General features: G+C 36.4%; 1 protein-coding gene across 2 annotated transcripts in view; it reads right to left on the minus strand.

Annotated features, from left to right (window-relative positions):
* Nucleotides 1-17881, minus strand: part of osbpl10b (oxysterol binding protein-like 10b) — a 158325-nt gene that overhangs the window by 37186 nt on the left and 103258 nt on the right. For both annotated transcript variants that reach the window (XM_059945415.1, XM_059945416.1), the window contains one exon: nucleotides 14938-15084. In XM_059945415.1, the coding sequence (XP_059801398.1) occupies nucleotides 14938-15084 (147 nt within the window). The remainder of the gene's footprint in view (nucleotides 1-14937; nucleotides 15085-17881) is intronic.

Here is a 17881-nt window from a genome sequence, read left to right on the forward strand (position 1 = left end):
AACTAGCAAACTTATACTGGAGATTTTCCCCATTAGCTATTATGATCAATCCTACTCCAACTATCTGATTGCTCCCTACATCTTTTCGTTCTGAAATAGATTATTTACAGTAAAACTGCAGTAATCCAGCATACTCAGATATTAGTGATATTGGACAAATTTTCAGACATTTATTGATACTTCTATTTAATACCTAAACACACTTTTAATTCACAGTTTTTAAGATTTGACACAGAATTATAATAAATTTTCCAGTGACCAGTTAAGCTCAAAGCAAGCACAGAAACCAGGAAGGACCCTGGGAGTGGGAAGGATGCATGAGATCTTGGGTCCTGGTGATTGGGAAAGGAGTGTGGCACATGTCACCTCAGACAGATGCCGACCAACCAGAAATTTTCAATAGCTAGATATCAGAATATTAGATATTTACTGCAGTTCCATTTCAAAATAATTTATAGAATTTGATTCAGCAATTTGTGACAGATATTTCCTAATATAAAGCATATCATCCCAACATTACTTTCAATGGTTAGAGATGATCACAAGTGCATTATCTCTTTAATCCTGCAGGCCTCCAAAAAAATTATTTATCCTCAGTTCAATTTTACAAAGGCATTGACATTTCTCTCATTAATTATTATCCTTATATGTGTAAACAGTATATATTTTGGGGCTGACTGACAGCATAGAAATAGCCCTAATGGCCCACTACATTCATACTGACTATTTGCACCCATCTATGCCTCCTTCACATCCTTCCTGGAAATGAAGATTTACAGAATCTTCACCCAAAGATAAACAGAATATTCCCAATATTTAGAGAATTCAGCTTGAACATTTTTTAAATGCCTGGAAAAGCTTGTAGGCTAGTGTATCTCCCCACTTGATCCCTATTCCCTAGATCTAATTAAAACTATTTCTTGAAAGATCCATTTCATTTCTTTATAATTGACAAAATAGATTACTTAACATTCTGAAGCTTAAAGCTTCCTGCTTTGCTGTGCAAATAATAATGTACCTTATCTAATATGATATCATCAACATATTTCAGTTATGTTCCCTCAGTTTGAGAATCCAACCTGCAACAAGTCAATACTAGACCCAAAAAAATTCATAGAATATCACTCACTTCATTTCCATTCTTTTAAAAGGTCCCTCATGCTTTCTTCCCTATCACCAAAGAATTCCATTTAGTGGTTTTCCACATAATTTAATAGACTCAAGTTCTTTCACCTCAGCTGCTATTTGTCTCTTGAGCACTTCATATTCTAAGGTAGTTCTTCAATTTCAGAATATTGGATTGACTGACATTTATTTGATGAATTTTATTGTACAGTATGGCATCATACTGTACAACTGTTTGCAAGTTTTTCACTTTCAACTATAGTTCAAGAACAAAGATTCTAATTGCAAGTATCAGCAAATTTTTCATTGTTCAAAAATTAAGAGCGTGTAATCAAATGCAGCACCATCTAGGGAACAATTGCTAAAACACTGTTCGTTTTTTGAATTTTTTTGGATTGAAGTAAGAGGGTAGTCAATGCATAATTATATAGCTTGAAAATCGAAAATAATGGAACAGTACATATTATTGGTTTTGATAGCAATGGAATATCATTTTTCCTGTTGGTTATAGTAACAATTTAAGAAAAGCTACAGCCAAACATGGTTAAAGCTTTTTCTAAAATAATTTTTTTTTATGGCTTTACAGGGAACGGGGGAGGTGTGGTTCAGTGGGTCCAGACCAGTAGTTCCAAATTCAGTGCCCAATCTGTCAAATAAGCTGATCTCAGTACTTTGAGTTGAAGAGAAATGTCAGAAGTCACAAATCAATTGTGAAATATCTGACTATTATCTGCCTATTACTCTTGGAAAGTAAACCTGTAAATGACAGTTTAGCAATGTCACTACAGTTCAGTAAAATAACAATATTGGGGACATAAAGTAAAAACAGTACTTGGAGTTAGATACCAGACAAGTAAGAGTGATCATAAAACCCATGTGCCAACAGCCAGGCAAGAGGAGAAAACTGACACAAAAACAGGTCATCAATTTACTGATAAGGTAATACATTAAAAATCATATAAAATAATTACCAAATATACATACGCAATGCCTCATGACAAAATGTATTTAATGCTCCATATTCACTGGGTTCCAGTGCCTGAAGGCATAATGCAATCACTGTCAAATGATGCAAACTTTTCCAATCTCTGAAATTTTTGGTTTCAACTTATGTTTCAATTATCTACTAAAGTGACATGTAGCCTTATTGTGATTACCTATCGATGACTACTCAGAAGTTCAGATTTAAAGTTAAAGATAGCTTTGGAGATCTTGGATATTCTTCATCCTGCATAATGAATAGCAGGCAGAGCCAATAAAATTCAATATGTAAACTTCACTGTTCATTAGCATTTTAAAGAGTTAACTATGTTTTCCAATCAATACAGTAATTCTACAGATTATCAAATTATATATGTAATCATACATATTGTTTCCCTCATTATTTGAGTATTTCAACCTGTATGCACAAATGTGCACAATTAATAAAAGAGATGAATAGACAGATTTCCCTTTAATAATATGTCTCACTTGCCATCATCTTGTTCACATGTTCTCTCTTTGCTCATTGCTTATGATGGGCTGTTCTCAGCCTTACAGAGCAGTTTTGATCAGAGTGGCTAGTAAGGGCAAGAAGATAGAATATAGCAACACATGAAAATGGATACGTGCTTCAAATTGTATAGGTAACCTGGCGCTCTCTCCTATCTGCCCCAATTCCATAGACACAAGTCACACAACAAGTGACATTGTCACCTGGATGATATAGCTAGTCTGAAACACAGCAACACAAAAATGTTTGAGATTTCAAGATGCTAAATAAAATTACTTATATAACTTTGTATATTACTTATATAATTTTCTCATTGTGGCTAAATTGCAGCGGGGTAAGCTGACAATATTCTTCTACCTATTGCTTATTTACATTTTCCAAGTAGCTTCTATGAACCTGAATACCAAGTGTTTTCCAGGGATGGAAAAAAAAGAATAACCGCAGAAACAGCAACTCTGAAGAAGTCAGAGTCAGGCTATCATTACATCTGGGAGACTGTTACACTCCCACTTGTACCAGTTGGGAGATCAGTTAATGCCAAATTCTTTCTTCTGAATGTAGATGGTGGAAATATTAGTATTAATGTATCAATGGTTTAACAATTTAAAATTGATATTTATTTCAACAACAATAAACACACCATAATTGTAGTTCTAATTTTTTTTTTGATAAATGAGTCTGATTCCAATTCTGAGAAGCAGGATTATTTCATCCCTGTAATTTCATTGAACTTGTTACATCACTGTTCAAATAGGCCAATTAATTATGTATTTGCTTCAGGTTTTTCTTTAATATTCAGTTAACAAATGATGAACTACTTTAGTTCAATTTCTTTTATACTTTCCAATGGTTACTTTATTCCCATCTGCAGAGCCTTTAATAAATAGAGATTCTTGGGAGTGTCTCTTCCATTGGAAGAAAAGAAACCTCATTTGATTAGTCTGATCCTTAAGAGCCAGTCCATCAACTAGAAGCTTTAAGGGACATTAAGGCATATTTGTCTTTTCATCCGCAGCCTTAAATCATGAGAGTTCAGTGACGCTCCTGTTAAGATGTCCAGTACCCAAGTTTTCCATGGCAAATATGGAGTCATTAAGATGCTTGTAGTTTTCTCCAAATATTTTGATCCTGGATATAAAAGGAAAACAGAAAAAGTATAAAGGAAATACCTATTGCACAAGACAGATAAGGCTATTGAGAGCTCCTACAATAAAATCTTGGTAATTATTTTAAATTGCCAAGAGTTCATTTCCATCTAACCCACCTGTCAAAGAGCATCTGAGTCATTCTGTAGTTGAGTCCATTTCAGTTACACCTCTGCATGTCATTAAAGTGATTGTGTGATTTTCCTGAAATTAATGATATGTCTCCAAGGCATTAATATTATAACAGTAATTTCTATTTCTTTCATAAATCTATAGTAGAAAATTACATCCACGAAGACCTACAATGGTCTGACTCTTTATGTTAGGAAGAGTATGATTAGGTACATGCTTGCACTCTCTTCCCTTCCACATTTCTATTTCTTTGCAATGGAGACCTGAAGGGAACAGTAAATCATTACTTTTTCTTTCGTTAATACCATTCTAATGATTCCATCATTGTTATATTGATATGTTAAAAAAAAGGATTTCAGGAATACCCATGTAAAAAACGTTCAACTGGCTCTTAAGACACTGAAAATGTCAGTGGGAAACATTATAAAACAAGTCCTTCCATCAACATTGGATTAAGAAGCAACACACGGTTTGAATCCAACTTTGTTATTATATGAGAATTTCATAGTCTGTAGTATGGCATATTCTGTTGATAAGATCCTGCCAAAATTTGTATAAAGACCTGGAAGGTTGCGCAACTATTTTTTTTCTTAAATTGCAACAAAATATCCCTTGAAAATTTTCTTAGTAACCTTTGTCACTTTCTTAATTATCTGTGTAAAATAGCTGCCATATTATAACAGTAACTAAACTTTTCAAGTATTTAATTCATTTTAATCTAATTAAAATGTCTAAAGATTATTAAAGTCATTAAATAAATTCAAATCCTTTCATATCAGCTGAAAGCCAACCCCTTAAGATGATTACCTCCAAATAAAAATCTTGAATAGGTTGATTTCTAATTGTGAAATATTTTCCATTTCACAGCAGTTTTCTTTCAACTAAATGACATCCCTACACAACTGGGCATTTTTATGCTGTCTATAGATACCCTATAGCACAAACAAAACTCATTCCACCTTTATACAGAAGTACTGAGAGGTAAGCGGAATGTTCCAACTCCTGGCAGAATAGTCAAATCAGTCAAGTTTCTGACGCCACACTAAAGCTAAAATTTATAATAAGCAGGATGATTATCTAGATTCCTGTAGTCTTAAGCAACCCATAACCTCTTCCAAGATGTCTGGATAGTTCAAGGAAAATGAAAAGTCCAGCTGTTAAATTTAGTACCAGTGAGAATTGCTTGATAACTGCCACATACCTGACAATGTTACTTTGCTACCTTGTTTCTATCCGCTGATTACAGGGGCTGTTTATATCAAAGTAAATTAGACTCATTTCTGAATGCTTTCTGGTGATCTTGTTCAAAAGCCTCTTTACTCATTGAAAAGGAACTGTATCCAACATATGTATGAAAAAGGCTGATTCAATGCCTAAATGAATCATAAAAACCAAACCAGAATCTGAATTGATTGGATGCAAATCTTTGAAGGTTATCTTGCTCTGTTGAGAAACCAGGTAGGACTGAAGAGACTACAGACAGAGGTGAAATAATTTTGTAAGTGTATCTGACATGTTTGAAAAGCAGAAACTTACTATGTATTACTTTCAACATTCTAAATGCAACCTTTATCCAGACTTGATTCAGATTTTGACCAGACAAAATATGTGAATTCAAGAGGGATTCTTATGAAGACTCAATGACTCAATGATGCACAATTTTTAGGAATATTACTAAAATGAAATTATGATATTCTTGCATGTCTTAATAGCAGGTAATAGTATCAACCAGAAAGCTACATATGTGTCTTGATCAACCTGTAAACTTACAACGTAAAGTCACTTGAACAACTTGATTAGATAAGAATTTCTTAATTTTACAGTATTTTAACAAAAATATTAAATTCAAATTAATGTATGGGAAAATAATTTGAGTGAGTAATTTAATACGATTGATTTCATCTTCTGTTTTAAAAATAGTAATCTTTGTTGATTTTCACTACTTTTCCTATTTAAGCTACATGCATATGGCTATGGATATCTGGTGAAATATTCATAGTAAAACACTAGTAACTATTGGATTTAAAGACATTAAAGGGAAAATCATTTATATACAATAAGCAGAGTCAGAATTCTGTAGCCATTGAAACACACAACATCCATGCCTTACATTTTGCCTATGTACACAAATCCCATCTCCCTGCATTAGATCCATACCCTATTCAAGCACCTGTCCAAATGTCTCATAAACTTGTACACGTTTGTAATTCTGAAACCACATCCTCTATATGATTAACTTGCCCTCAGAACCCTTTCACCTTAAATTTATGCCATCTTGTTTTTGATGCACCTATCACAAGAAAAAGATTCTAATCATCCAATCTGTCTATGCCTGTAATAATTTATACGTACGCCCACCAGATCACTCCTTAAGCTGCTGTGCTCAATGGAAAACAAGCTCAATCTGTTCAATCCCTTCCCATATCTGAAAACCTCTAATCCAAGGTAAACACCTGGTCAAAAACATAAAGCTGCTAGAGGAGTCAAGCAGGTTCTCATCCAGAAATGCTGACTATTCCTTTACTTTCACAGCTGCTGCCTGACCCAATGAGTTCCTCAAGCAGCTTGTTTTATTAGCTCCAGATTACAGCATATACAGCCTCCTGTCAACAGTCAATATCATGGTAAATCTCTTCTATACCTCTTCAGCACAACCACATCTTAATATAATGTGGCAGCCAGAATTGCATAAAATACTCCAAGTGAAGTCTAACCAGTGTTTGGCTAAGTTATAACATACTTCCCAATTTTTAATATATGTAATGCTCCGGTAAAGGTTTTACTGATAACATTGTAGGGTGTTTCATGTAATGGTCTTTATTTAGAAGCAATGGTTGTGTTTCTGTTAAGAGATAAGGGATGCTTAGGAACAGAGAGAAGGTTCTAGAGAAGGCTGGGGGAGCAGCTTTGTGACTGACACCAGTGTGGGTTTTTGTCTTTGTTCGGCAGGAGATGAAGAGAGAACCCGTCATAGGATTCAATCCAGTAGGAAAACATGATTTGATGGAGCGAAGGCGTGGAGGTCTACAAAGGATCAGTGAATATGGCTTTTGGAAGATCTGAGCTCCAGCCTGTGCACATTTGATTGTTTAATTATAATGGGCCCTTTTTTGTTTTTTTCTTTCCTTTCTTTACTGACTCTTTGATTAAGTTAACATTCACAAATATACTTCTTTATAATTGCATGCAGTGTGCAACCTGTTATTTAATGCCGACAGGTGATTGCCAGGGGCAGTAAATCACACAGCATTCACACAAAACTGGGTTTGGGTGGGCGAGATTTCCAACCCCACGGATTTGGCAGGTCCAAACTCATATACACCTTAGATGTACAAAGCCTGAGAAAGGTGGGTTCTCGCTGCGGAATCCAATGGCTGTTATAGAGAGCGGCTAACGAGCTGCATTTCCAGAGGAGCATAATAAAAGGGGCTTCATATACTTAATCCTATCTTTCAAGAAAATTATGCCATATATTTTCTTCACTAAGCTATCTAACCATATACCCACTTTCAAGAAACAATAGATTTGAACTCTGTCCATCAAAATTCCTTAGTATCTTGCCATTAACCATAAATGTCCTACCCCAATGGGACTTCTCAAAACAGATCACATCAAACATTGGATTTAAATTCTATCTGCCAGCACCATGTAATTTTCCATTGGATCTATATCATACAGTTGTCTTTGACAACCCCATTTGCTATTATAACACCAATTTTCATATCTTTTGCAAACTTACTAATATTCCCTACCTTCCCATCCTTCATTAATATTTATTACAAAGATCACAGCACTAGATCCTACAGTACACTAGTCAAAGATTTTCCATTAGAAAGACATCCTTTCATTCTGTCTGACGGAGGATCTCGTCCTGAAACACTGACAGTACATTTTCCTCCATAGATGATGCGTGACCCATTCAGTTCTTCGAACATTTTGTGAGCTGATCACCCTCTGCCTCCTCTCATCAAGCCAGTTTTGAACTAACAAAACAGGATGCTGAAGGAACTCACTGGATCAAACCATGGATGCAAAGGGGCAGCGATGTTTCCGATTAAGCCTCTGCCTCAGGACATTAATTTCAAGGCCCCAAACATGAGCCATTCCTTTGAATCTTGCACTTGTGAAATTGGCCTTCTCCCAGCTTAGGACCTTAAACCTTTCCAAAACTACATAGATTTTGCAAGTCAGACTTCCAGTAAGATGACGATTGCTTAGCTGCTCCGAACTTTTGTTCCGTTACCGTCAGTATCTTTGCACTAAATGTCTCCATTTTTTAAACCTTAGTCGGGAACTTTTTCGGTACCTCTTACTTGCCTGTGAACACATCTAACTTACAATGTCTAGCAAGAGCTCTAAATCCGGGAGAAAGGAAGCTCCGGCTCTCTCAGACGAGACCCTGGCTGCGCTCGGTCAGCTCCGAGACGAAATTTTAAAGGAATTCAAAACCGCTTTCAAACAGTTGGAGGTCAAGATTGATCAAATCAACGAGAAGGTGGGCAAATATGCCCAACACTTATCTCGCCTCGATTCGACTTCTGAAGATTTAGAAAGTCGTGTTCAATACTTGGAGACTCTCTGTTCCAGCTTGGAGGAAAAGTGTAACAAACTCCTTTTCAAAACGGTGGATCTCGAAAATCGCAGGAGACGCTGCAATCTTAGAATTCTTGGATTGCCAGAGGCCACCGAACAGGGATCAACAGTGAAGTTCTTCGCCGAGTTTCTCTGTGAGATATTCGGGAAAGATTTGCTCCCGAACCCGCCTGAGCTCGAACGGGCACACCGGGTCCATGTTCCCGCCGGAATTCTGGGCAACCGCCCGCGACCAGTGATCTTGTGCTTCCATCAATACCAGGTAAAACACCGTCTGATCGTAGAGGCACGTCGCAGAGGTTCTTTTATTTTCCAGGATACAACCATTCGCTTTGTGGAAGATTTTGCACCCCAGACCTTAAAGATGCGCGCTGAGTTTAAAGGCGCAATGAAAGTGCTTTTTGATCGTGGTTTTAAACCCTCTTTTCGTTCCCCTGCTGATCTACGAATCAAACTTAACACTGGGAAATACAAATGGTTTAAGTCAGCCAAGGAAGCTGAAGCATTTGTGGCAAGTCTTCCAGCTATCCAGTCATCTTCGGAACCCGATCAGACCTCCTAAAATTGTGGATAAGTACCTCTCGTAGTAAAATTACTTTTTCTGGGCTCAGACTTTACTTGAATCATTCAGACATTATTCATCGAAACTCTAAGGGCTGTTGACAATTTCTCCCTGGATTTGGTGTGTGTGTAATCTATCTTTTATTGTTGTACAACTTTATCTACAGAGTTCTACAACTGACTTTAACTTGTTTTGGAGGTTTGAAGTCTTCAGTGAAGGCCTTCCTGTTTGTTGGTTCACAGTTTCATTGCCGATCTATTTTTCCTTCTTTTTATATTTATTTATTTTATTATACTTTTTTCTTTTCTTCACCCCCTTTTTTTCTAATTTCTGAATTTTTTTCTCTTCTCTGTAAATGGTTGATAAATACTCGTCTTGAATTTATAATTTTCCCCTTCCTCTCCTTTTTTTTAATCCCTTTTTTTTCCCTTTCTCTTACTTTATTCTTCTATAATTTTTTTGCTGGCAGGTTAGTTTTGGTCCTCTTCCGATTTTCTCTGTATTAAGTTTTATATTCCTGCAGAAGGTGTTCTAATCTGTAGTTATGTTTTTTAGTGCATAAACTAGTTACTATTTATTATAGTATTTACACGGAACTGCTGTTAATGACACAGATCTGGAAGTTGTATTTGGGTTAATTTTTTTGGTAAAGCTAGCTACTTGTTTTGGTAGCCGTCTAGTTTTGGGTTGTGTGGGTGGGGTGGATTTTCTAGTTCCAACATCACTCACTGTATATATTATATATCTTTATTGCTCAGGACATGTATATGTTTTGATTTTACGAATCTATGTTTACATCTCTGCTCCCAGACTGCTATTGTACTGCTTGACTTTTTATATGCCTTCTGCCTTTTATGCATTAGTAATCGATAATGGCTAGTGCACTTAAATTCGTGAGCTGGAATGTAAAGGGATTGAATCACCCTGTTAAAAGGAGGAAGGCCTTCTCACATATTAAACAACTCAAAGCTGACATTGCTTTCCTTCAAGAAACTCATATTCGTTGTTCTGATAACTCCCGGCTTTTGTCAAAGTGGACGGGTCAGCATTTTCATTCATCCTTTACCGCTAAAGCTAGGGGAGTCTCCATTATTATTAACTCAAATATTCCTTTTGAACTCCATAATAAAATATCTGATATAAATGGCTGTTTTATTATTGTTTCTGGCAAACTATATAACACTAAAGTTGCACTAGCAAACCTGTATGCCCCCAACTTTGATGATGTTAATTTTATTGAACGGTTTTTTCCCTCACTACCAGACTTAAATTCATACTCTCTTATACTGGGTGGTGACTTTAATTGCTGGTTAGATCCCAATTTGGATCTATCGTCCTCTGTTACTAGACCACCCACTAAATCTGCCTTAGCTATCCAATCGTCTCTCTCTAATTATGGTATCTCTGATATATGGCGTTTCCTCCATCCTACGGAGAGAGATTATTCTTTTTTCTCATATGTTCACCATACCTTCACTAGAATTGATTATTTCTTACTCGATAACCAACTTATTCCATTTGCCCACTCTTGTGACTATCAGAGTATACTGATCTCTGACCATGCCCCAATTACTCTCTCTCTGAATTTGCCTGGTCTCCCTCAGAGGAATAAACACTGGCGGTTTGATTCAACTTTACTATCGGATGATGATTTTTAAAAATTTATTAAGGATCAGATAACCTTTTATTTTAACACTAATACATCACCTGAAGTGCCATCCCAGATTGTCTGGGATGCCATGAAAGCATATCTGAGGGGGCAAATAATCTCTTACACAGCAAATCTCAAAAGAAGATCCCGTGCAGATTGATTAGACCTCATTAACCAGATTAAAGAATTGGATCAAATATATGCCCAAACTAAGAACCCTGAATTATACAAGAAGCGTGTTGAACTCCAAACTAAACTTAACCTTCTGTCCACTCAACCTGTTGAACGCCAACTTCTCGAAAGCAAGAGTCATTTTTACATTCATGGGGATAAGTCTGGTAAATTCTTAGCCAATCAGCTGAGGCGTTCCAAAGCCAAACAACATATTACAAAGATCCGGAAGGAGAACAGAGACTTTACATCGGATCATTTAGAAATTAATGACGCATTTAAAAATTTTTATTCTCGGTTTTATTCCTCTGAATCTCTGAATGACAATATCTCTGTTGATCAATTTTTACAGAATCTGAATATCCCCTCACTTTCATCTGATTTCAAAGCCAAACTCAATGCGCCTATGTCATTAGAAGAAATATCTACTGCAATTTCTGAACTGTCCTCAGGGAAATCTCCTGGACCTGATGGGTTCCCTGTAGAATTTTATAAATCATTCTCTTCTCTTCTTTTTCCTCAGTTACTTTCAGTATTATCTGACTCGTTTAATTACGGCAAATTGCCACCCTCTTTCAGTGAGGCATCTATTATTCTTCTTTTAAAAAAGGGCAAAGACCCAACAGAGTGTTCCTCGTATAGGCCGATCTCTCTGCTCAATGTTGATGTAAAGATCTTAGCTAAAGTTTTGGCTCATAGATTAGAAACCATCATTCCCTCCATTATCTCTGATGACCAAACAGGCTTTATTAAAAACCGTTTCCTTTTTTTAACATTCGGCGTTTATTTAATATCTTATACTCACCTCCAACTGGGATTCCTGAATGTGTTATTTCCCTCGATGCGGAGAAAGCATTTGATCGTATAGAGTGGAACTACCTTTTTGCAGTTTTGGAAAAAATTGACCTTGGCCAAAGTTTCATCTCTTGGATCCAATTGCTGTACCTGTGTCCTACTGCCTCTGTTTTAACCAATTTTCAGAAATCCCAAGTATTTAATCTCAAACGTGGCACCCGCCAGGGATGCCCCTTAAGTCCCTTTCTCTTTGATTTGGCTATGGAACCTCTGGCGATAGCATTTTGGAACTGCCCTGAATTGACTGGGATTTGGAGAGGGGGTGTTGAGCATAAAGTTTCTCTCTATGCTGATGACTTATTACTCTTTCTCTCAAATCCATCTACATCCTTACCTCTAATGTTTTCACTTCTTGACCAGTTTAGCCAGATCTCTGGCTATAAACTTAATTTACATAAGAGTGAACTTCTCCCAATTAATAAAGAAGCACAAGAACTAACATTTCATGATCTCCCTTTTAAAGTAGTCCATAATCAATTTACATATCTTGGAATTACAGTCACAAGGAAGTTTAAAGATCTCTTTCGTGAAAACTTTGCCAATCTTTCATATGCTATAAAACAGAGTCTGGTACAATGGTCACCTCTATCTATGTCTTTGGTAGGTCGTATTAATGTTGTTAAAATGTATGTTCTCCCCAAATTTTTACACCTATTTCAATCTATCCCAATTTTTATTCCTAAATCTTTTTTTGATTCCTTAGACTCTATTATTTTGTCATATCTGTGGCAGAATAAGCGCTTTAGAATTAATAAAATCCATCTCCAAAAATCTAAAAAAGAGGGTGGCATGGCTTTACCTAACTTTCGTTTATATTACTGGGCAGCTAATATACGTTGTGCTAACTTCTGGTCTTTCTTCCATGGCCAACCCGAGTGCCCTAACTGGGTGGCGATGGAGCTGAGCTCCACTAAAGAATTATCTATCTCTGCACTTCTTGGCTCTGCACTCCCTAGTAGTCTGTCCAGATCAATAGCTAATCCTCTTGTTAGACACACTTTGCGTATATGGGCTCAGATCAGGAAATGCTATGGTTTCCAGGGGTTTTCCGTTTCCAGCCCTATTGCTCATAATCACCTTTTTTAACCTACTACATACGATTCAGCATTCCAGGTTTGGTATAGGAAGGGCATTAGACATTTTGAAGATCTTTTCATTGATAATCGCTTCGCTTCTTTTCAGCAGCTCTCTGTTAAGTTCAATCTGTCCAATGCTCATTTTTTCAGATATCTCCAAATCCGACACTTTATTGCTCCTTTAATTCCTAACTTTCCTGAAATGCCTGCGAAAAATGCTATGGACCTATTTCTTTCCATGAATCCACTAGGTAAAGGCTTAATATCAATCATCCGAGATAAACTAGCAGCCTTACGACGGGCCCCCATGGATAAAATCAAAATGGCCTGGGAGCAGGATTTAAATATCTCCTTATCTGAGGAGAGCTGGGATTCAGTTCTCAAATCGGTTAACTCAACCTCTCTTTGTGCTCGCCACTGCCTTTTACAGTTTAAGATTGTTCATAGAGCCCATTTGTCTAAATCTAAACTATCTCGATTCTACCCTAGCGTTAGTCCGCTCTGTGATAAATGCAAGAGGGGCGTGGCCTCTCTCATCCATATGTACTGGTTTTGTCCTAGCTTGGAGAAATTCTGGAAAGATGCCTTCACTACGTTAACGTGTATTCTGAATCAGCACCTAGAACCAAACCCCTTAATTGCTCTGTTCGGTTTTTGGGGCGAGACAGATTTATGTCTGGGTCCGATCAAATGCCGAATATTATCCTTTGCCTCTCTCCTGGCTAGACGTTTGATCCTCCTCAGATGGAGAGATGTTGCCCCGCCCACTCATGCTCAATGGCTTAACGACATCATGGCCTGTTTGGACCTCGAAAAAATTCATTATTCAGTTCTCAATTCGGATCTAAAGTTCCATAAGGTCTGGGGACCTTTTATCGAGTACTTTCATAACCTTCCTCTTGACTAGGGTTTGTTTTTTTTTCTTTTTGGTCCCTTGCTTTCAGCTCCTTTTTTTTTCTGGTAGAAGGCATTATTATCCTCTGTTGCTGAGTGTATTCACAGTCTGGGAGTTTGGCTGTCCTGACTTATACTCTCTATATTGTGTTGTGGTTGGTCTGGAGTTGCTGTTGTTTTTTCTTGTGTTGTGGGGTCTGGGGAGGACACTAAGCTTACTTGTCTTTAATTTAGGTGCTTTTTTTTTTGCTAAATTCTCTTCCTTTGTAGCATATTGTTATTGTATGCTTAATTTTGCACTGTTTTAATGTTCCTCATTGGGATTTGGGGTTTTTAATTTGTAAAATGTTTTGAAAAACTAATAAAAAAAAATAGATTTTGCAAGTTCCCTAAAACATTCTTTTAAGTTACTTTGGAACTACACAGACAAACTACTTGTACTTTTAAACACACGTGTATTGATCTTCCTAATGGATTCCCCATTTCATTTTTCCATACCTTCATTAAACTGTAGTCAATTTAAAAGAACTCAACCATTTATGAAAACTAAGCATCCAGATTGCGGACTTCTTACATTGTTTTTCACCATTTCAAAATCTAAATGAAAAACAAAAGCATTAAGCCAAGTCCTTTAAAGTATTTATTAAACTGTTGTCTCAGATTCTATAGATTTCATTAAAATAATAACTACAACTTAAAAGAAATAGGTCAAGTCACAATTATAGGTTCAACAATATTTTCCAACGGACCAATTGTAGATAAACTGGTAGCAAACAGAATTAAACAACTACATCAGACATAATAATTGCATTATAGCACATATTTTAATTACGTTATCAGTATGCTACTAAAATTAGTATCAGAATGCTAGTGAATCAAGAAATATTCTGCTGAAGTGGGTCTTCTTAATATTACAAACACAGGTCACCAGAAAGTGCTGTAAGTGCCAGTCATCAAATCAATTCAAGGCACTTCAATGTAAAAAAAAAATTGCTGCTAATGATTTTTCAGTTCATGGTCTTAAGTGAAGGAAATAGAAAGAATTAAAATAGAATAACAATAGTTAATGTTGTCAAAGAAAACATTGAATAAGGTATTTCTTGCATCCATTGATCAATAGTTATTTTCCCGCATAATTGTTGACTAATGAAGTAACACTTTACCAGACAGCAAACAAAACCCTTCATTTAGTATTAAACATATCTGATTTCACAAGTTGAACGGACAAATTCATTACATACCCTAGTGAGGTCCATGCCAAGTTTCAGTTGTGAAAGAAGGTGTAATATAACACTCCGTTGCTCATCCATAACTCCTAAATCTTCTTCCACATTGTCTTCATTATCTGTTATCTCATCTTCATGATTTATAACTTCAGGACATTGATGCTAATAAAAAGAATATTAATTACTTAGAAAATCAGGATAAAAAACATTTTCAAAGATTGTATAGTTGTGTGTCAAATACAGCTTTTCTTTTCCTGCCCCCTTTTTGTACTGTATTTCCCTTTCAACAGGAGAAATAAACATTACAGGAAGAAAGTGTTAAGAGAGATTTCACAGCACAGCATTGTTTTTCCTCCATCATCGACATCAACCATTGCCTTAGATCAGAAAAATAATGAACTCACTCTGTATGACTGCTAACTATCTGATGTCCAAATATGCCATTACACTCAATGCAAGTATTGTTACTGCAAGCCTATTGGCAGAAGGTAGATGGAGCAGGCAAGTTTCACAGAACTTACTGTTAGCTTTCTTCAACTCTCTCCAATTTACTGGATTAGATATTAACTAGATATGAAACCATCCTCTTGTGTCATGTGACATCAGTACTCACAGCATTAATTGAAGCAGCATGCTTTTCTTTGTGGGCACCATCATATTCAAGATGTAATTAGCTTCTTCTGAAAGGCTCTGCTTATATTCAATGATATAAGGTTTCCTAGTAATCTTTTATTCAGCATTTAAGTGAAACCAAATCACTATAATTTTTAATCTATTTGCTACCATAACTCTAAGCATTAATAAAGCTCTTGATAGAATGAGCAGTTGAAAAGGTGTTTTTCATCTGAGATCCTTTGCACATATGTTCTTGAAAAGCTTCAGCTACCACTTATTTAAGCCCTTTCCATGGAGAAAAGTGAAATAAATAAGATGAACTGCTCTCTCAAATCTATCATAGATTTAAGAACATAGACCAGGACAACACAAAAAAACAGGTCTTTCGGCCCACAATGTTGAGTCAAACCAATCAAATTAGTAATCAAATGACCACCACTTCTGCCTACACAAAATCCAGATCCTTCCATTTACCTCACAATCTACCTAAATATCTCTTAAAAATCGTAATGTAACTGCTTCTACTGCCACTCCAATCAGTGATTTCCAGGCACCCAGCACTCTGTAGAAAAACTTGCTCTCACAGCTCCTTTGAAATGACCCTTTCACCTGAAATGCATGCCCTTTGGTACAAGACATTTCTCTCCTGAGAAAAAGATACTGTCTACTCTATCTATGCCTCTCATAATCTTATAAATCTCCCCTCAGCCTTTGCCTCTCCAGAAAAAAACAACCCAAGTTTGTCCAACCTTTTTTTATAGCACATACTCTCTAAACCACGCAGAATCCTGGTAAACTTCTTCTGCACCCTCTCCAATGTCTCAACATCCTTCCTATAAGAGGGTGACCAGAACTAAATGCAATACTCCAGATGTGGCCTAACTAGAGTTAGAGTCTTGCCTTAACAGTATCTCTTTATATTTAGCCTACCAAGATGCAACACTTCACATAAGTTCTAAATGTTCTAAAATATCCCCACATTACTGAGAAAAGAGAACAGTTCCTGTGGAAATTTGCCAGTACAACTTTCTGAAGGCAACCTTTGGAACAAAGTTCAGAACACGTTGGATCAAATTCACAATTTGGTCTAAACAAACCACATGTAGGCCTCCATTGCAAGCATGCATTTTTACAAATGGTAATCAATTCCCCTTGATTAGCAAAGTTTAAGACAGTTCAGTTTTTCAGGGTGAAATCCCATGAAATGAGAACATATTGATATAAACTCTGATTAAGTTTTACCAAATTATAAGAGTTGCAAAGAAATTGTGGCCATTTCCCTCATGGGGAGTAATATATTTAGAAGACATTGCCCTTGTATGGCCTGTTTTGCAATTACTTGAAGCAAAATGAGATACTTAGCTGCTTTCTGCTATGAGAGTTGGAAAAGATTTGAAAATCAAGGGAATATATGTAATTGAGTATCAAGGAGTTACAGGACAAAAACAAAAGGCTGCAGGACCTCAATAATGCATTAAGTTCTCACCATGAGTACAAAACTAAATACAAATAGTTTAGGAGTAGAAGCAACTATTGACCAAAATAATTTCCTCATATCAAAAAGGTTTTGTTAAGAAGTTTTATTTCTTTAGGCTCTTTGAGGAGATTTGATATGTTACCAAAGACTCTTGCAAATTTCTATAATGTATAGTGGAGAACACTCTAACTGATTGCATCACAGCCTGGTAAGGAGGTTCCAATGCACAGCATCACAAAATGGTGCAGAGGGTTGTAGCCTCAATCAACTCCATCATGGGCACACCCTCACACCACTGAGGACATCTTCAAGAGGCATCCTCAAGAAAGCAGCACCATCAGTGAGGACCTTCACCATTCAGGATATGCCCTCTTTTCATAATTACCAATCAGGGACGAGGTACAGGAGCCTGAAAGCCCACACTTAATGAATCAGAAACAACTTCTTTCCCTCCATTTTCATATTTCTGAACAGTCAATAAATCCATGAACTCTACCTCGTTATTCCTTGAAATGTTGCACTATCATTTTGTAACTTAGTAATTTTTCTTTGCACTGTACTGTTGCTGCTAAATGACAAATTTCACATCATACAAATTAGAGATAATAAACCAGATTCTGAATTATTACACTGTGAAATTATTGTGCTGTTAACTGTATGGCTTATAAAAACATGGTAAATTGATGGTTGGCCTATTTGCCCTACTACCATTGATACTGTTCTGTTCCCCATTACCAAATGAAGTGTGCTCTGAAGTCCGGAGGTCAGTACACTGAATACTATTTAATTGACACTAACTGACATTTGGGCCTTAGCTCTTAAGAGGAACTAACCACTCGATCACATTCTTGCTGAAGTTTCCTGAAT

This window comes from Hypanus sabinus, chromosome 20 (assembly GCF_030144855.1).
Source record: "Hypanus sabinus isolate sHypSab1 chromosome 20, sHypSab1.hap1, whole genome shotgun sequence".
Taxonomy (NCBI): Eukaryota; Metazoa; Chordata; class Chondrichthyes; order Myliobatiformes; family Dasyatidae; genus Hypanus; species Hypanus sabinus.